This window comes from Nanorana parkeri, unplaced genomic scaffold (genome assembly GCF_000935625.1).
Source record: "Nanorana parkeri isolate BGI_ZX_2015 unplaced genomic scaffold, ASM93562v1 scaffold131, whole genome shotgun sequence".
Lineage (NCBI taxonomy): Eukaryota > Metazoa > Chordata > Amphibia > Anura > Dicroglossidae > Nanorana > Nanorana parkeri.
Genome location: NW_017306399.1, coordinates 1,650,902 through 1,671,293, shown reverse-complemented (window position 1 = coordinate 1,671,293; position 20,392 = coordinate 1,650,902). Strand labels below are relative to the sequence as shown.

Below are 20,392 nucleotides of genomic sequence, written 5' to 3'. Positions count from 1 at the left end.
ACTACCCCTCCCTGTACCCCTAACCCTGACCCTGTCTATAAAACTACCCCTCCCTGTACCCCTAACCCTGACCCTGTCTATAAAACTACCCCTCCCTGTACCCCTAACCCTGACCCTGTCTATAAAACTACCCCTCCCTGTACCCCTAACCCTGACCCTGTCTATAAAACTACCCCTCCCTGTACCCCTAACCCTGACCCTGTCTATAAAACTACCCCTCCCTGTACCCCTAACCCTGACCCTGTCTATAAAACTACCCCTCCCTGTACCCCTAACCCTGACCCTGTCTATAAAACTACCCCTCCCTGTACCCCTAACACTGACCCTGTCTATAAAACTAACTCTCCCTGTAACCCTAACCCTGTCTATAAAACTAACCCTCCCTGTAACCCTAACGCTGACCCTGTCTATAAAACTAACCCTCCCTGTAACCCTAACACTGACCCTGTCTATAAAACTAACCCTCCCTGTAACCCTAACACTGACCCTTTCTATAAAACTAACCCTCCCTGTAACCCTAACACTGACCCTTTCTATAAAACTAACCCTCTCTGTAACCCTAACACTGACCCTGTCTGTAAAACTAACCCTAACACTGACCCTGTCTATAAAACTAACCCTCCCTGTAACCCTAACACTGACCCTGTCTATAAAACTAACCCTCCCTGTAACCCTAACACTGACCCTGTCTGTAACCCTAACTCTCCTTGTAACCCTAACACTGACCCTGTCTATAAAACTAACCCTCCCTGTAACCCTAACACTGACCCTCTCTGTAACCCTAACATGTCGGGATAATAAGGAAGAAATATAAAGAAAACCTCTTTTGAAGGAATCATTTCTCTATTTTTCTCTCTTCTGCTTTTTTTCCTGGATAATGAGCATTTCCTTCCATCTACAGACAGAACAGTTCAGTCCTATTACGGCGCTGACATTTGCAGGACGGCATTCTGTTACAGACACAGAGCAGAGGTCACTACATGACAAAAATAGAGCAAGTCCCACTGGCTGCGCCCTGACAGAAGGTTAGACAAATAATTTGACTTGAACCCAGCGAGCCCCAACCTGTGAATCCTAATGGCTTTCTCTCGTTTAGTGGAAATTAAATAAAGAAGCTTTTCAATTCTCTGTTGCGCACGTGCGGTTTTCATATAACAGGACTGATGCCATCCTTTGATGGGCAGAGAAATCACTGAAAATGCCGTACAGCATCAGGAGACTGCAACTAAAGGTGACCAGTGAATGTGAATAGTTCCCTCTGCCCGGCAGTGCGGAGAGAGCATGGAGCCAGCTTCCTTTCCAATCAGGAAACCTCCCGGTGAAGCCGGCTTCCTAGTTAATCACGAAGTCGGGAGGCGGGTCATGACGCGCCGCTTGGCTTTCTGATTGGCTAGGAAGCGGGCTTCACTTGAAGCTAGGCAGCCTGGATATCTAACCATTTAGGAAGTCGGGCAGCTCGTCATAACTCGCGTCCCGGCTTCCTGATTGGTCAGGAAGCCACACTGCCTAGCAAAAAGTGACGATGGCTTACTAGCCAATCAGGAAGCCGGGAGGCAGATCATGATGTGCCGCCCGGTTTCCCGATTGGTCAGAAAGCCAGGCTGCCTAGCAACAAGTGAAGCCAGCTTCCTAACCAATCCTGAAGCTGGAGGGCACCTCATGACCTGCCGCCCAGATTCCTGATTGGTCAGGAAGCCAGGCAGCCTCGGCAAGTGAAGCCGGTGTTCTTTTGTTAGAACACCAGCTTCCCAGGCAATCAGGATGCCGGGCGACGGGTCATGATCCACTGCACGACTTCCTAATAATCGGGGCACACCGAACGGTACTCGGTGTCGGCGAGTACCGGAAAAAAATAGCGGTACTTGATACCGTAATACTGTTATTGGTGCATCCCTAGCAGAAAATAAAACCTCATAAGTTTCTATAAGAACCAGCAACAATGATCCCACTCTCAGTCTGTTGCGTACGGTCACCAAGTGCACTTCATCTGAACTATTACCCCAAATCTCTCCAACAGAAAGGACTTTGATCAGACAGCCGGAGCCGAAGTCACACGCTTTATTTGCAGGTCACCATTTGTTTGCGATTGTCCATTTTTGTTTTTGGTTCCCAGCCAAAGACAATCCTGTACTCTGCGTGGGTTGAGCCGCGTATTGATTAGGATTTTGCAAGAACTGTAGAAAAAAAACACTCTTGAGAAAAAATGTGGCACTTATAATTGATCAAATCTTTGGTTATCAGGTCAGTGATCCCAAAATGATAAAGTGTTCGGAATGTCCACTGGTTAGAAAATGGCTGCTCGCTTGGCTCTAGAGCTCAGGACAGAACACTCTGTATGCAGTTATACAACCACTCCTGTCTCTCGCTCATTGCCATGACATGCTGAGATACCTGCAAGAAGAAAAGGGGATGTTAGCTCCGTGCTTCCTCTCAGTATTATATAACTCATTTCTGGATATAAAGAATATCTGGCCAGGGTCAATATTTAACAACGTGAAGTCATGATGATGTCATATGCTTCTGTTTCTCTTATTATTATTATTATACAGGATTCATATAGCGCCAACAGTTTGCGCAGCGCTTTACAATATAGGGCAGACATTACAAATCACAATACAATTCAAGACAAGATGGTAAGGAGGGCCCTACATCATTATTAGGGATGCACCGATACCAGTTTTTCGGTATCGAGTACTGAATTTTTTTTTTCTGCTGCTCGCCAATACCGAAAGTCCCATTAAGGAAGCCTGGCGGTGTGTAATGACTCGCCATCTGGCTTCCTGATTGGTCAAGAATCTGGCCAATCAGGAAGCCGGGCAATGTGTCATTACACGGCGCCCGGCTTCCTGATTGGCCAGGAAGCCAGCTCCATGCTTCCCTCATCATCAGGTGACGAGGGAGCATGAAGCCGGTTTTCTGGCCAATCGGAAAGCTGGGGGGCGTGTAATGACTCGCTGTCCGGCTTCCTGATGCTGGAAGTATCGGGCTAGATATCGGGGCATTTGGGCGAGTATGAGTACTTGCCAAAATACTCAGCATCGGAACAGATACCGATTCTAGTATTGGTGCATCCTTAATCATTATACTACTTACTTGGGTCTGGATCTATAATTATCTTTAAAAACGTATGGTGGGTGGTGCTACGTCTGAAGAAAAGAACATTCTTTAGGTTTTCATATATGTAACATTTCTTATCTGCAGCTGCTGCATACTGCAATTTGCATGGCTGGTAGTTATTGTGCAAGCCACTAAAACACTGGTGACTACACTTAAGGGTCAATTTATAAAGCAGTGGTAGGTATGGCCATACTATTGCTTAACAAAAAAAGATCTTAGCAATCTGAGTACCAAAGGCAGCAAAGAGCTACTCTTCTGAAAGGAGAGTATAGGAAAAGAAAAAAAAATCCAGGAGGAAAGCACAAGGAGGGGATTTATAAAAACTGGAGCAGACAGAATCTGGAGCCGTTGTGCATGGAAACCAATGAACTTTTAGCTTTCATTCAAGGCTCAACTGAACAAACTGAAAAGAGAAGCTGATTGGTTACAGTGCACAGCTGCTCCGCATAATGTCGGCTCCAGTTATGATAAATTATTAAAAAAAAAAAATCCAGGAGTCATGTGACCTATCAAAGTAACATGACCGTCTCTCCAACCACAGAGCTCTCTCTGCTGTGTAAAGTCTTCGGGTTATACTGCCACCTACAGGAGGATTGGACGCTGACAAATAAAAAAACCAAACTGTTGACCAGGTCATGATATCACTCCTTCCACTACCAGCATGCCTCAGTTTGTAGCAAACCAGTACCAAGAGCATGGATTATAAACACAGAGGGGTGGCACCCATGTCACTCAATGGATTTTATGGTGAGTACACTATTGTATTATCTGTCTTGTCCATTGAGGGACACAGGTAATCTTTATATGGTTACATAGTTAGTCAGAGACAGGCAAATGCGGAGGCAATACCAGTGCCTCGGGACCTGCAAAGAGCTCGGTGGCTAACTTAACCAGAACGTAGTCTGGAAAGAGCCTCACGTTGAAGGCTAGCTTTGCAACGTCCAGATGTGGTACGGCCCAAAAGCCAGACTGAGGACAAATGCGGTAGATAGCTGTGAACTGGAGCGGAAACCTCCAGCAGCGGTATGGAGAAGGGTCTTGAATAAAGAAAAAAGTGAAGGAAAACTGCTAGAAAAATCACAGGTTAGTCTTTAAAACAACAGAGCTGAAGAAAGGATGTCCCTCCTCCTAGGACACTAGCACAAAATGGGAGCATGCTGGTAGTAGGAGGGGCTATACCCTGGGCAGGCCTACAGTGTCCAATCTTCCTGTAGGCAGCAGTACAAGCCAAAGGTTTAAGACTTCCTTGTCTTTCAATGGATGAGGAGGAAATATACTTTCTCTGCAGTAATGTTTCTCCCTAGGAAAGTCCATACACTGTTTGGATTTTAGACTGGAATGAAAGTCACGGCTTGCACGTGTGAGCAGAGCTAAAGAGGGGATTATGTGTGGCTCCCTGCAGGTAGCATAGTACAGATCTCAGCACAGTGGGGACAGGTATGTATATGACTTGCCAGACTTGCCACGGAAGGGGGATATGTGCCCAGTAATGGTAACTGCACTACACCTGAACCTAACCTTAATTAATATATAATCAAAATGACTTCCGGTAAATCGCAACAAATAACATCATGACAAATGAAATCTTCTCTATGCAAACCCTCATAAAAAAGGCAGAGGATGCAAGCAACAGCTTTTGCTGCCTGCCTGCTTATATGCAGATGTAATTGTTGGGGAATTCAAAAAGAGACTGGATTCATCTAGGAGGTGCATATTGCAGTGTGTTTGATCACAAAAATCCATTATCAGCAGATGACATTTACCACGGATGATTTTGCTGGCACTTCCACAGCAAACACGCTGAGTCCTCGGCTGCTGACACAGTTCTTGCTCTGGTCATTGTTCACCTGCATCATGATCTTCTTATCCACCTGCAAGCAGGACAGGAGACAGCTGGGTGTTAGTACATAGAGTGGGACCATCTATAGCCAGGCCCGGCGATACCGCAAGGCTAGTCAGGTGGCCGCCTTACGGCGCTGCAGGGTGAGGGCGGAAAAAACAAGGCATTTTGACAAGTACTTGTACTTGTCAAAATGCCCCGATGTTTGCTCTATGTTTTTTTTTTTTCACTTACCTTTGGTGCGGGAGAGCAGCGGCGAGTCAGCGCTGGTCCAGTGGGAGGAGCTCCAGGTGGGGTCCTAATTTAGCTGGCCGGCGACTGACAGAGGATTCCGACACGCACGGCACCTCAGGCAGTCGCCGGCCAGCTAAATTAGGACCCAACCTGGAGCTCCTCCCACCGGACCAGCGCTGACTCGCCGCTGCTCTCCCGCGCCGAAGGTAAGTGAAAAAGAAAAAAAAAAACATAGCGCAAACATCGGGGCATTTTGACAAGTACAAGTACTTGTCAAAATGCCCTGTTTTTACAGGGGGTCGGGATCGGGGGGGGATGGGGGGCAAAAATGCACCTTGCCCACCCTGCTTAGAATCCTAGCACCGGCCCTGTCTATAGCTGCACAGCTGTACAGGAACACAAGTCTCTAAATGTGCTATGATGATGATGATGACACTCGCTCTAGCCTTGAGGACCAAGGGGCGTGTTCATGACAGCCTGGATGCGAGGAAGGGGCGGGGTGACAGTGTGTCATACAGCCTGAATATTAGGCACCTCCCATAACATTTTTGGGAGCAGAGGAGAACAATGATAATGACTTCACTTTGCCCCCAGTGATGTCGAGGGAGGAATTAAGTTATTTTGACAAAACTGACTTTGCAGCAAATACTGATTAAGGGGAGACGCTAAATTTCATTTTCAAACTCTGCTGGATTTTTGTTTATTTCATATTGCTGAGAATGTAATAGGAGGAACCAGGACACAAAAAAAGGTGGGTGAGAACAAACAAAGGAGGGTTTCCTCATGGTGACCCCCTGGACCTTGTCTGTGCACGGTGTATTGAAATGGCCACTTGAAGCCTCCATTGGAAGCCCATGTGACAGGGTGACAATGCAGGAGCACCATTGGGGGACAGATACACAGTGTGATCAAGTAATAAACTATATCACCAGCACACTGTGGTCAAATCTTCAGAAAGTTATAATTTTATTGATGCACACACATCTTGTCACATTGCAACGTTTCGGGGGCCACTCAGTGTCCCTTCCTCAGGCATGAGGAAGGGACCCTGTGTGGCCCCGAAACATTGCAGTGTGACAAGATGTGTGTGCATCAATAAAATGATCACTTTCTGAAGATTTGACCACGGTGTGCTGGTGATATATTTTATTACTTGAATCTGAAGCGGCGCCATTCGCAGTCACTACAGCAAGGGACACCAATAAGGAGTGCGGTAGGATTCTCTTATATCCTGTTCAAGATACACAGTGTTGTCACCCTATAACAGGAAGTGCCTTGGCAAAGGCCTTCACGGCAGATCACCAGGGATTATTTTAATGAAAGCTGCAGATTTAAAAGGGCTTTTTACATTATATTGACATGTTTAAACTTTCATGAGATTTTAGTGACTGGGATGACATATACTTTAATGTATATAGTGCCACCATATTCCATTGAGTTAGCTGTGTACAAACCTTATTCTCAATAACGGAAGTAATCCTGGTGTCATTCTTGTATGTGTAGATGACAACGCTTTCATAACCTTCCATAGGCTTTGCTTCTCCTTTGAGAATCACAGACTTACACAGCACCTTCTGCAACTGCCGATTGCTGGACGCCAGGCTCACGGCGCTCAGTCTGGGCTTACACTTTTCTGCATAAATATTGATAATGAAAGGACATGCCTGCAAAAAAATAAAATAAGAGTTTAGTCGAGGTACAAAGCCTGTCTATTGAATGCTTTGTTTCTAAACTAGGCTTATATGAGGATTTTCCTTACCCCTTCCCACCAACCCATAAAGAAATCATAATGCCAGAGGCGTTCATATCATCATATTGGCGGGCACAGTGATCACATGATCAGGAGCCTGTCCCACCAGCTCCCAATCGCCACTGTATGACTAGGAGCTGCTGGTATAGCATGGTCACAGTGCTGGGGGCGGGGCTGATTAGTACGCTCCCAGCATGAAACAATATATGTCAAATGCACTGAGTGGCCAGATTATTATGACCACCCCATCAGTACTTCGTTGGGCCGCCTCGTGACTCCACGAGATGATGAAAGGTGATGCGAGGAATCTGACACGGCACTGTTGCCCTTCTGTTGTCTTGTACCAGTCTTGCCACTCCCCCTTCTGCCCTAACATTGACTAGTCACTGACGGCCACAATTCCCACGTTCAGACCCAGATTTTCGGCTGACAGTCCGGTCTTTAAACACTTTAACAACAGCTGCTCTTGAACATTTAACCAATTCTGCTGTTTTGCTGATACTCGCTCCATGGCTCCGAGCGCCAACAATCATCCCACGTTCAAAGGCTGTTACATCGCGTTGTTTCCCCGTATCTTCAGAAACAAATCACTTCTACTGTCGTGGTAAACAACCTGCTTCCCTATTTATAATGGTCTGGCCCTCCAGCAACTTCAGCGCCAAATTATAGCTAATTTGCCTACAAACGTCAGGTGGTCGTAATAATCCGGCCACTCAGTGTATATGAGCCATCACAAAAAAAAGCACACTTCCTAACTGCCACATATATGTGTACTGCCTGTGTTAAACAGACAATGTTTCTTGCCCATGTCTGCACAAAAGGAGCCCCCAAAACTCACTGATACTCACCTTGATAGCACTTCCTTGCTGCTACTTCCTCCGTTGCAGCCAGAATTACAATTCCCAGTGTCAGCTTCTAAGGGGAGCAGTGACGTCTCTCCCTCTGTCATGTGACACTGCTTGGAATAATGACTGGTTGCTAGACCCGAGCACTGTCACATGGGAGGAGGTCACATACACCCCCATACTCATTTTTGCCAGCTAAGGCAGCAGAAGGAGCGTGAAGGGAGAGCTTGCAAGGCAATTATTAGTAGGCCAGGAGGGCTCCTTTACACAAATTACCCTGAATGGGCAAGATGACAGTATCTCTTGAAAGCGGGACTCCAGCCATCCCTTCAGTCTTGCACAGTTGTAGCGGCTCCTCTCCTGGACTGAAATTTCTTACTCTGATGTCACTGCACACTGGGAGCTTCTCACAATGTGCTTTAGAAGCTGCGGCAAGTCAGATAGAGCCTGCCCCATTCCCTGGCTGGAGGACGTCCAGCATGATAGCTCTTTCCTCCCCATCCTGACTGTCCTTGGATTGTCCCTTTCATTTATTGGATTTCAGCTCTTTCAATCATGGAGGTTCCGCATCACATGTAGGAATTACCTAGGGTGGAAGTGTGCAATGAAATCCAAGTAAGCAATTTTAGTCTAGGAGAGGAACATGTGCAACTGTTCCAGACTGAAGAGAAGGCCGGCGCTCAGCTTTAAAAAAAAAAAAATGTGGCTTTTGATGCAATTTAAATTGGTTTCATTCATACACAACATCACCTCTGTCAGCTCCAGGGCCTTGTTGTAACCCATGGACTGCAGCGTCACCCAGAGGTCACTCGGGTCCCCTTCTCGGTCATTTGCCTCCATGAGGTTCAGATCCAGAAAACCTTTCCTCGTCAGCTCATTTTTCTTTGTCTCAAAATTCTCTATAGGAAAATAAAGTAAATAAAAATACAATTAACAAGGGTAAAGCCCAACAACATCTAAATAGCCTACAGCGGCCAATACAGAAATAATTTGTAATTTATCACATAGTAGACAACAGGCAATAAATAAATAAATAAATAATGTAGTCTGACAGTAGCATTAACACAGCAATCTCTGGAAATCTCAATTCCAGAGCCCTGCAAGGACGGAAACCTCAATCCTGGAGTCCCAGGAAGAACAAAGATCTTAATCCCATAGTCCCTACAACCATGGAAAACTCAATCCCAGAGTCCCTGCAAGCATAGAGACCTCAAACCTGGCTTCCCAGTAAATATGGAAACCTCAATTCCAGAGTGCCAGCAAGCATGGAAATAACAATCCTAGAGTCCCAGCAAGAACAGGCACCTCAATCCCAGAGTCTGTGTAAGCACAGAGACTGCAAGCACAGAGTCGTTGCTAGTACAGAGACCTAAATCCCCAAGTCTGTGCAAGCATAGGCACCTCAGTCGCCAAGTCCCTGCAAGCACAGGCACCTCAATCCCAGAGTCCCTGCAAGCACAGGCACCTCAATCCCAGAGTCCCTGCAAGCACAGGCACCTCAATATTAGAGTAGCTGTAAGCATGACAACCTTAATTCCAGAGTCCCTGCAACCACACAGATCTGAACTCTGGAGTCCGCGACAAACTGTTTGCTGATTTCATTCCCCATTGTCTACCAAAACCTGAAATATCCCCCTCGGGTGAACACATCCTTTAAAAACTAATAAGCTGCAATTTTTGTCTTTTGGGCTGCGAATTATGTCAAGTCAGCAGTGCTTAGCGAAGGGGTTCTCCTGAACATTTAATCAGAAAAGTCTGTTGTGACTTTGATCTGGTTATTTTCTTGTCTGTGATGAAAATCTGGATGAAGAGTGAAGTAAATGATGTTAAGTTTTCCCCTCTGCCGTTGGAGGAAGAAGGCGCGCTGATAGCGGGTGATATTAAGGTCACATTGTAATAAATGTTGGAAGCGCCTGGCCTTTATGCCAAAAGCTTTTTTTCTCCAACATCTTGCTGAAAGGTTAAAAGAAAAGTAATTCAATTCTAATGCATTCTTAATAGAAAACCATAAAAATGCAAATGTTTTGCTCAGAATTAGTGGACGTTTTACGGCCTGTAATATACCATGTATTATCGGGAAGAGAGTGCCACGTATTTAAATCTGTTCTAGATTATCTCTCAATAATACACTTTTTTTTCCGTTAAACAACTGTATTAAGTGACTCCATTAATACAAAAAGAGACAACTCTTGGCAAGGTGAATAAAACACAAACACCGAAGGCAACCGGGACGCACCTTTGCAAACCTCCCAGGCGTCGTCATCGCATTTCTCGCCGCTGGTGCGCATCTCGAAGAAATTATATTCCTCCAGGCTGAGAGAGCCATTGCCATCTAAATCAATGATGTCAAACATGTCGGAGAGAGCAGATCTGGAACAAGGAAGAGGAAGAAAGTAATGTGTAGTGAGCTCCTTGGTTTATAACTTTAAAATAAATCATCTCTACGAGCGGTCCGCGGTGCTTCCTTTAAATTTCATATGTGCCAATGTCAGGTGCTAACATCAGAACGCACTATTTTAAAAGCAATCAAATTAAAGAAGACTTGAACTCTGGAAGCTGTTTTTTGTTTTTTTATATCTCTATAGGTTGAACTCGATGGACATGTGTCTTTTTTCAACATGACTAACTATGTAACTATTAGGGATGCACCGATACCGGTATTTTGGTATCGAGTACCAATATTTTTTCTTCGGTACTCGCCGATACTGAATACTGATACCGGAAGTCCCATTAAGGCGGTGTGTAATGACTTGCCACCCGGCTTCCCAATTAGCAGGGAAGCCATCCCCATGCTTCTCATCACTAGGTTATGAGAAAGCATGGAGTCGGCTTTCTGGCCAATCAGGAAGCCGGGCGCCGTGTAATGATGCGATCCTAAGCTTCCTGATTGGCTGGGAAGCCGGCTCAATGCTCCCTCGTCATGAGGGAGCATGAAGCTGCCTTCTTGGCCAATCAGAAAGCCGGGCAGCGTGTAAGGACTTGCTGCCCGGCTTCCTAATACCGGAAGTATCGGGCTAGGCATCGGAGCATTTGGGCGAGTACTCGCCCAAATACTCTGCATGGGTATACTAGTATCGGTGCATCCCTAGTAACTATGCAACTAAAAAGGCAAGCAGAGGGTAACAAACTAGTCACCAGTATTCCATAGACTCACCTAAACTCCGGAGTGAGAACTAAATCTTCTTTGTCATTTCTGTAAACTAGTTGGGCTTCTTTCCCAATTTGTTTCTTCTTTTTAGTCAATCTGCAGCCTGTTGTGAACGGTAGAAGTGTATAAGAGCCGACGCCGAGTTCACCTTTCCAGACAAACGCCTGCAGGCAGAGAACAGGACGACAAATAACATGGAATAAATAGAAGACACATGTAATACATTTAAGATATACTGATAACTATAGATCTCCACAGGTCTCATTTAAAGCCGAACACCAGGCTTCTTAAAGCTCATGTACAGCAGGAACCAGTCAGATTATGTGCTAACAAGGAGCATGTGGTCATTACTGTGCTGCTTCTCCATCACTGACCCGTTACAGGCTGGAGGTGGGTCAATGACAGCCTGAGCTCAGAGGAATGATGCTGGTCAGAAGACTGGAGGCATCTAGTGGTGGTAAAGAAGTACTGCAGGAGCAACGCCAGATTGAAAGTGATGTTAAAGTCAAGCGTTTTCTAAGCTATCTCAATTGCTAATGAAATCACTTACAATAGATGCTGCTCCTTGATGTTTAAAAGTTTTAGTTTCTTCCTCGAGTACTGTCCCTGATAACGGAAAATTGTATACTTACCTTTCGGTAATTTTTCTTTCCTGATAGATGGCAGCATATGAATGGGTTAGCTCTGCCCCTCACACAATCACAGGACTAGTTATACTATAAATTAAAGCACGCCTCCCAAGGCCACTATTCTCTTAACAAGCACTCAATGAAAAATCCATGGGAGGGTCCCGTATGCTGCCATGTATTGGCGTCAAGAAATCAGTTGGTTCCCTGAGTACTGTCCCTGATATCCTGTTTTAGGGCGGCTCCTTTCATTTTCAGGCGTCTATGGAGCCACCCTTGTGTGTGCTAGTAAGCTGCGTGCGTCTCCACAAATACACAAGCAGAACAGATGACAAACGCACTCATCAATTCGTCACCAGCTTTACAGTAAGGTGCACACGGAATGGGCTTTAAACAGTAAAATAGCAAAAAGTTTTCCTGGCACACTCACAAGCCAGCATGTAAAACAACTTGTATCACCGCTAAGGTTAAAAGCAGAGGTTTGGATACACGTCTTCTGCAGAAACTGTGAAAGTCGCACAGCCGCGCCAAGGCACCTCCATATAGTGTGGTCCTAACTCTAAACTATGAGAGTCTCCATCTTGGAGCACATGGGGCAGAAGATAAAATTGGGTGCAGGTTTGTCAGGAGGAAGCTCAACCCCCTTAAAGGCACAGAGACGCACAAGGGATCCTGCACATCCCAATGGCAGCCGAGACCCCCCATGCATCACTGCACCAGATGACAAACGCACTCATCAATTGATGAGTGCGTTTGTCATCTGTTTTGCTTGACTGTTTTGGTGCAGTGATGCATGGGGGGTCTCAGCTCATTATTTTCACTGGTGCTGGTTTCAGGGCTGTCATGCTCACCCTGGCTTCACTGCTTACAATTGTATTGGCCTCAGTGACTATTAAAATAGATGCTTTTGTTTTGTTTTCGATGGAGTGGACAACTATTAAAAACCCAGTCAGGTTTTTCTTTCCGTCTGTCTACATTGGGGAGATGTTCCTTTACATCCTGTCATAGAGACACAACTCTACGAAGTGAGGTGAAATCTCCTTTTAAACCGTTGTCAGTGGAAGAGGTTTGTTCTTCATGAATCTTGGTGTGCTTTGAATATTTGTGCAGTGATCCAGTATGAAACTGTCTCTGTGCAGGAGCTTCCTCCTGCTCCTTTCATTTCTTGTGCAGGGTGACTGGTCTTGTCTCCGCCCCCCCTCCTGTAGTTTCCTATAGTGGGTGGGGCCTTCTGGGTCCCTCCCACAGCTCTGCTCTCTGCACAGGTTATGTGCCAAAGAGTGATTTTTTCACTTCTACGTTTACAAAGTAATATTGCAAAGGCAATTGGTGCACACAGAGTGGATTTATATCCTTTGTGACTATTGGGAGATATATAGAAATGAACGTTTTTGTGCCCAGAGTGCAGCTTCATGGACACGTTTAAGACAAATCCCGTTTTACAACGCATTATACATAATTAAAAGGGTTACCATTCTGTATATTGTTCATTAAACAAATGGCTAAGATGAAGACAGAAGATGAATTAGACCTCAAGGACCAGTTTAAAGTGTTACTTCCTCCATTCGGTATTATAAGTCTTTAGACTAATTTATGTGCTAATAAAGCCCAATTAATGAAGGCAAAGAAGCTGATTAACATGCAGGATCGGGGATTAGCTTTAATATGAATATAGCAGGTAAATGTGGACTCTTTAAAAGGGTAATTCCACTTTCCCAGGCAAATGTGGAAAATGGAATTGCCCCCACCAGGGGTGTCCGGAGGCCTGGTGTCACCCAGAGGTCACGCCGTGATGTGATCACGCATGCGTGGCCATCTTTGTGATACCTGCCGACCTGAGAGGAAGGGACGTTCACCTGGCAGGAAAAGGTATGCCTGCCAGGTCCCCTCCTCTCTCCTGCAACTGTCGGGCTCTGGGTCCATGACCGAGTGCCCGACTTTTCAGAGGGTGTGACATCAAAATGACTGTCGGTCATTTTGGTGTCACCCCTCCAATGGTGTCACCCGGGTGTGGACCGCACCCCCCCTTGTGACGCCACTAACCCCCACCAATCTGCCCCCCCCCCTGTATGTATTTCAAATTCCACTTGCAAATGGCGAGCATTCATTGGTGAGCACAGTCACCTGACCACACTGATCAATGAGAAGCACTTCTTAGCAAGAAGCGCTTCTCCATGGTCAGTGTGGTCAGAAGCGATTATCATTGGTCAGCGTGGTCACAAGTGCATCTCATTGGTCAGCGCGGTCAGGGGGCATATATGCAATGATGTATGAAAAACCTGCACCAAAAATGTTCTGGTGCCGTTCAAATGTTGCCTTGTCTAACACTAACCCTAACGTGCTGTATCTGACCCCGGATCCACAAACACCAGTCATAGGGGTAGTCATAGGATATTTATAGGTAGTCATAGGATATTTGTGGCCCCAAAGTGTGCAGCTCCCCCTACAGATCAGAGGACTATGCCGAATTCTGTTTCACCTGTTTCCAGGTGAGATACAAAGGAAGCCCTCACCTCTTTATTCCGCACTTCCGTGAAAGAGATGAGTTGAGGATCTCCTTTTCCATCGATTTCTTTTAGTATATAGAGAGCCGTGTCCACCGACATCCATGGGGATGATTTTCCTAAAAGAAAGGGGATTTTTTCAAAGAGAATCTTACTTTATTTTCCTTTATCCAAAATCCCCCCGTCCCCAAAGGTCCCTAAAAAAAAGTAGTACTCCATTTTCCAGTGCTGCACTCACCATCCTCCATCAGACCTGCCTGCAGTTCCCCGTCTGGGTTAAATTACATCCAAAAGAAATGACCCACTTGCTGTGATCCCGGGGCATTAAGGACACACCCCCTATGGTATATTAACCAAACTGGACTAGGCTTACAGGAGTATAATGCAGAAAACAGTGCACACTTCATTATGTGAGCACCCTACCCTTCATCATTTGTTTTAGAGGAAATGTGTAGTCGTTTTACATTTATCAAATTTCTTTTGGGCTCCTTGTTATGTTTCCCAGTTGGCCCTCATCTCTTGCTGTTCACAGAGCTCAAAAGCTCAAGCTGACTCCTCCCCATCCCTCCAACAGACTCATGTAAAGGTGCCCATACACTGCACAATTCTCGTACGAGAATCGCGAGAAATCCCGCGATCATACGAGAATCGTGCAGTGTATGGAAGGCGTGCGACCGTTTCTAATGTACGGTCGCACGTCTTTTGTATATCGTGCATGTTGGAAAACCAGCCGAGAATCGTACGATATTCCGCTGGTTTTTAACATGATCGAGAGATCACTGCCGAACGGGCTGGTGTGCGCACGCGCACACTGCCCGTTCAGCATTGCAGTCATCGGAAGCCCGCCCCTCAGGGGGGCGCGGCTTGCGATGATCGCAAGTCTTGCGAGGGTTGTAAAGTGTATGGCCACCTTAAGGGTTTCAATCAGAGAAAGTGAGCCTCAAAGGAGACAACATAACTAGCAAGGCAATCCACAGAGAACACTTGTTGGTCCATTAGTCTTTAACCATGTCTAATACCTCTAATAATTCATTTCTGCAGAATTTTATGACACATAGTAAAATGAAATTGGGGTTCACAGCTTCTTTTTTCTACCAATTGAATTTAGCATTGTAGCTGCAGGATACAAATGTTTTCTTGTGGTAATTGTTTTGTCTTTAAAATGTCGGTACTTTAGTTATATAAACTCAATTATTTCAGAAAAGAAGACCGGGATTAGGAAAAAGAACATCAGCTCAGTTCTGTGCCCGCCAGAAGCGTACACCCTAAAGCAGTGGTGGTCAAATTACTTGATGTGTGGCCCCTGATATCACCAAAGGCCACATATAACATTCAGTGACTGTAATGCTACAGAAAACTGTCAAAGACTGCAAACATGTAAAAGAAGATGGTCAGAAACTACAGGGCAAGCTACAGGGGATGGTCAGGGACTGCAGACATGCTACAGAGGATGGCCAGAGACTGCAGACATGCTACAGAGGATGGCCAGAGACTGCAGACATGGTACAGGAGATGGTCAGAGATTGCAGACATGGTACAGGAGATGGTCAGAGATTGCACACATGGTACAGGAGATGGTCAGAGACTGCAGACATCCTACAGGAGATGGTCAGAGACTGCAGATATGCTACAGAAATAGTCAGAGACTTCAGACATACTAAAAGAGGTGCTCATAGACTTTAGATATACTACAGAAGGAGGTCAGAGACTGCAGGAAGTGGGTAGAGGCTGCAGGCATGCTGCAGAAGGAGGTCAGAGACTGCAGTTATACTACAAAAGGTAGTTAGAGGCTGTAGGCATACCATAGGATATGATCAGAGACTGTTAAAAGGAGAATTATGGGGTTAAGGCTTTTCCCCATAGTTCTCCTTAGGGTAACGGGAGGACACAAACTAGCGTCCTCCCGTTACCCTAAGCTCAGTATACCGCGAGCTACAGCTCGCGGTATACTGAGACGCCGCAGCGGATCCCGACATCGATGTTGAGATCCGCCCAGCTGCGTGAGTGACAGCTGGCTCTGCCTATCTAGAGGCAGAGCCAGCTGTACCCGCCCCCCTCCCCCGTCCAATCCGCCAGTCAGCGCTGGAGGATCAGAGCGGGGAGGGGGGAATCCAGCCCCTCCCCTGTCATGGCAGAGAGCCGTGACAGGATCGAGAAGTGAGAGAACGCCGGTATGTGTTCACTCACCTCCCGATCTACTGAGCCGACCTGTGACAGTCTCATTGTCACAGGTCAGCTAGAACTATGAGGTGAGTGAAAAGCACTCCTCATAGTTCTCCTTTAATATCTTATAAGCGTGTTGGAGGTTTAGGATATGCTTCCAGAAACAGTCATAGCCTGAATACACAAACCAACTCTTCCACATTTGTACTCCCTAAAGTGTCCTTTAAAAACTACTTGTGGCACATATGATATTTGTGTCAGCAGAATTCCTAAGAAAATCAGAGGGGAAAAACAAAATGACACAAGAAATGCACAGAAAAAAAGTGTAGCAGAAATAAACCAGAGCAATGTAACTGCTGAAAGTCAGTCTAAAGAATATTCTTCCTTTACTGGCTTGAGTAAGCACCAAAACACAGACTACCCTGTTCATGGGCCCAGAGGGCCACACAATAAGCACTGAAGGGCTGCAGGTTGGTTACCAGGGACCTAATGTCACTGCTGCAGTTATATGTGCAAGCCGTAGGGCCAATTTTGGTCAGACGCCAACTGAGTGTGTTTAAATTATGGGAGGAAACCCACACAACCATGGAATGAACTTGCAAATTCAATGCAGAGAACTTCTTTACTGAGAATCAAACCCAGCACTGCACAAGCACTAACCAATATGCCCTCCAACCAATATGCCCTCCGCTTACCTTCAACCCTGCTGAGGTTTAAGGGTTTGATTGTCAAATAAACTGTTGTTTTCAGAGGAAGTTGCAGCTTATAGTGATGGCTGACGATGCCTGCGTCTTCAAGGAAAAAGCATCCCTTCACCTGAGAATTCTGCCATTCCTGAAAGCACATTAATATACAGATAAGATGGAAACAAACTCAAAAAGGTAAAGTTGATGTTTTATAGGTGACATCTAGGAACGTCAATTGTATACAAGCAGTCCCCTGAAAAATGTCTCCTTTGTCTTGAATTTCTCCTACAAAAACAGCAATTCACTTTCTGTGCCTAGGTACACCTCTTCTGTGGCCTCCAAGCTGTATATCTGCAGTGTGAGATCATCCAAGGCACTGCTGCCTCTGACTGCTGGTCTCAGAGATTTGGTGATGTCACTACTGTGCTCCTCACTGTCCTCCTTGCTGGAGAGGAAGCTGTACATGAGGACCTGCAGTGCAAAGATCTCCTTGCTTCTGCTTCATTGATTTTGTTTATCTGTATTTCCCTCCTATCTTATACTGCTTTTTGGTTATAGCCTCACAGTCATCAAGGGGTCAGTGTGGATTTGTGAAAGCAAAGCCCTGCCTCTACTGAGATACAGAATATGCATTGTGATCATGTATTTAAAAAATGACAACAATACTGTAAATAACGGTAACATCCATTACATCGCTACATGCTCAAAAAGGAAGAACCTCATAAACACTGGTACAACATAACAAAACACAGAACAGGATTAGACTTGAACTTGATACAGACGCTTGTCCGTTACTGATAAGAACCACTGCTTGCGCAGTCTTACCAGTCACATTTATCCACCAATGTTCCAGGGGTATAGCCACCAAAATTTGCAGAGGTATAGCGACCAAGCATTGCAGGGTATAGCCATCAAGCGTTGCAGGGGTATAGCGACCAAGCATTGCAGGGTATAGCCACCAAGAGTTGCAGGGGTATAGCCACCAAGCGTTGCAGGGGTATAGCCACCAATCGTTGCAGGGGTATAGCCACCAAGCATTGCAGGGGTATAGCCACCAAGAGTTGCAAGGGTATAGCGACCAAGCATTGCAGGGTATAGCCACCAAGAGTTGCAGGGGTATAGCCACCAAGAGTTGCAGGGGGTATAGCCACCAAGAGTTGCAGGGGGTATAGCCACCAAGAGTTGCAGGGGGTATAGCCACCAAGCGTTGCAGGGCTATAGCCACCAATCGTTGCAGGGGTGTAGCGACCAAGCATTGCAGGGTATAGCCACCAAGAGTTGCAGGGGTATAGCGACCAAGCGTTGCAGGGTATAGCCATCAAGCGTTGCAGGGTATAGCCATCAAGCGTTGCAGGGTATAGCCATCAAGCGTTGCAGGGTATAGCCATCAAGCGTGGCAGGGGTATAGCGACCAAGCATTGCAGGGTATAGCCATCAAGCGTTGCAGGGGTATAGCCATCAAGCGTTGCAGGGGTATAGCCATCAAGCGTTGCAGGGGTATAGCGACCAAGCATTGCAGGGTATAGCCATCAAGCATTGCAGGTGTATAGCGACCAAGCATTGCAGGGGTATAGCGACCAAGCATTGCAGGGTATAGCCATCAAGCGTTGCAAGGGTATAGCCACCAAGCGTTGCAAGGGTATAGCCACCAAGCGTTGCAAGGGTATAGCCACCAAGCGTTGCAGGGGTATAGCCACCAAACGTTGCAGGGTATAGCCACCAAGAGTTGCAGGGGTATAGCCACCAAGCGTTGCAGGAAGAGGCCACCAGACATTGCAGGGGGTATAGCCACCTTTTGCTTTACCTAGTGTTCAACCTCCTATAGCGGGAACTATACCCATATACCCTATAGTGGCAGCTATAACTGATATACAGAACAAACCTGTGTCCTCCAATGAACACTCTGAATGAACAATCTGCTAAATGTGAGCCTTCCGACCATGCCTGCATTCTGTAATGTGAACACCGGATGGCAGCATTCTACCGCTATCTACAAAATGGAACTTCAATGCATTATCAGTACTAAAAAAAAGTTCAATATAATGTTTTCTCTGTGTTTTACTGATATAAATACCAAATTTATTAATAGAAATGTGCGTTTATTATTTTTTTGGGTGTCCCTCCCCCAAACAAAGTGCCATATACAGGCCTCTTCATCCTGTCCAGGCCTGAAGCACTCAGCTGCATTTTGAAGTGCGATGCTGCAAGTCCGGAACGGTTTGGTTATCAATGATTTAAAGGTGGTCGGGACGGAGAACAAAGCCGGGGCCGTCACTGAAAATGGGAAGGCACCCCAGGAGAGCAATGACTGGAGCATTTTCCTCGCTCTTCTTACAACTATTTTATGTGCCTCACACGCGTCCCCGGGGTCATGTTAAAAGGAGCCCGGGCAGTTTGCGCTTCATGGCTTTCATATCAGCAGCTATTATTTTATTATAAAAAAATGATATAAAAGAGAAACCCTATTAAAGTCCGAGCGACGTAACGGAAAAGCGAAGAGCAATGATCAATAGTAACACTCTACAAATATTGACCCTGGAATCAGGCTCGGAGGTCTCCCCTGTAGGAGACGCTGCACAAGTGATTTATCAACAGGACTAAAACTAGACCGCTGAATGAAAATCAATATAGAGGTTTAACAAAAACGGGCCGGCAGCTGGTTAGAGCGAGGCGTCGCAGCCTCAAAGCAGAACTCTGGTCAAAGGTAAGATAAAAATGGCCCATTACAATATAAAAACACAAAACCAGCATTAATAGTCACCTTCAATCCACAGTATTTCCCCAAAAGTATTTTTTTTTCTGCCATTAGATCAGTCTGATGACCAGCGTTACTCAAAGTACTTCCTCTGAGTTCAGGTCACCCTGTGGTTAGCGCTTCTGCCTTGCAGCACTGGGGGGTCCCTGGTTCGAATCCCGGCCAGGTCACTATCTGCAAGGAGTTTGCATGTTCTCCCTGTGCTTGTGTGGGTTTCCTCCGGGTAGTCCGGTTTCCTCCCACACTCCAAAGACATGCTGGAAGGTTAATTGGCTCCTCTCTAAGTTTGCCCTCTATGCAGGCATGTGAGATAGGGACCTTAGATTGTATGCTCCTTGAGGGTAGGGACTGATGTGAATGTGCAACTATGTAAAGCGCTGCGTAAATTGTCGGCGCTTTATAAATACCTTTAATAAATAAATAAAATAAATCTTCCCGCAGTCTGTGATTGGACTGTAAAAGGTGAAGCAGCACAGTGATGAGCCCATCTCTCGGTCACTCTGCCCTCTCCTGGAATCCCTATGCTTTTTGTCTGTTTCTTCCTCTCACGCTGTACAGGGCTGCTAGAGGTTGATACCAGGTCACATTTAGATACTTACACGGCTTGTACTGAAAAACACAGTTTATGTTCTATTTTTGATGACAGAGCTGCAATAATTTATGTCCTTTATATCTGCCTGCAGTTCAGCCTTAAAGTGGACCAGTCATTTTGGAAATAAAAAGA

The 20,392-nt window shown here is 45.9% G+C and overlaps 1 protein-coding gene across 1 annotated transcript in view; it reads right to left on the bottom strand.

Annotated features, from left to right (window-relative positions):
• Positions 1–2,191: 2,191 nt before the first annotated feature.
• The window catches only part of EFCAB7 (EF-hand calcium binding domain 7), a 33,416-nt gene continuing 15,215 nt past the window's right edge, over positions 2,192–20,392 (bottom strand). Inside the window, exons 7-14 of the mRNA XM_018553839.1 lie at positions 16,923–17,061; positions 14,074–14,183; positions 10,941–11,098; positions 10,023–10,156; positions 8,537–8,685; positions 6,646–6,855; positions 4,881–4,988; positions 2,192–2,391 (exon numbers count right to left, since the gene is read on the bottom strand). Coding sequence (XP_018409341.1) covers positions 2,317–2,391; positions 4,881–4,988; positions 6,646–6,855; positions 8,537–8,685; positions 10,023–10,156; positions 10,941–11,098; positions 14,074–14,183; positions 16,923–17,061 — 1,083 coding nt within the window. The 3' untranslated portion in view covers positions 2,192–2,316. The remainder of the gene's footprint in view (positions 2,392–4,880; positions 4,989–6,645; positions 6,856–8,536; positions 8,686–10,022; positions 10,157–10,940; positions 11,099–14,073; positions 14,184–16,922; positions 17,062–20,392) is intronic.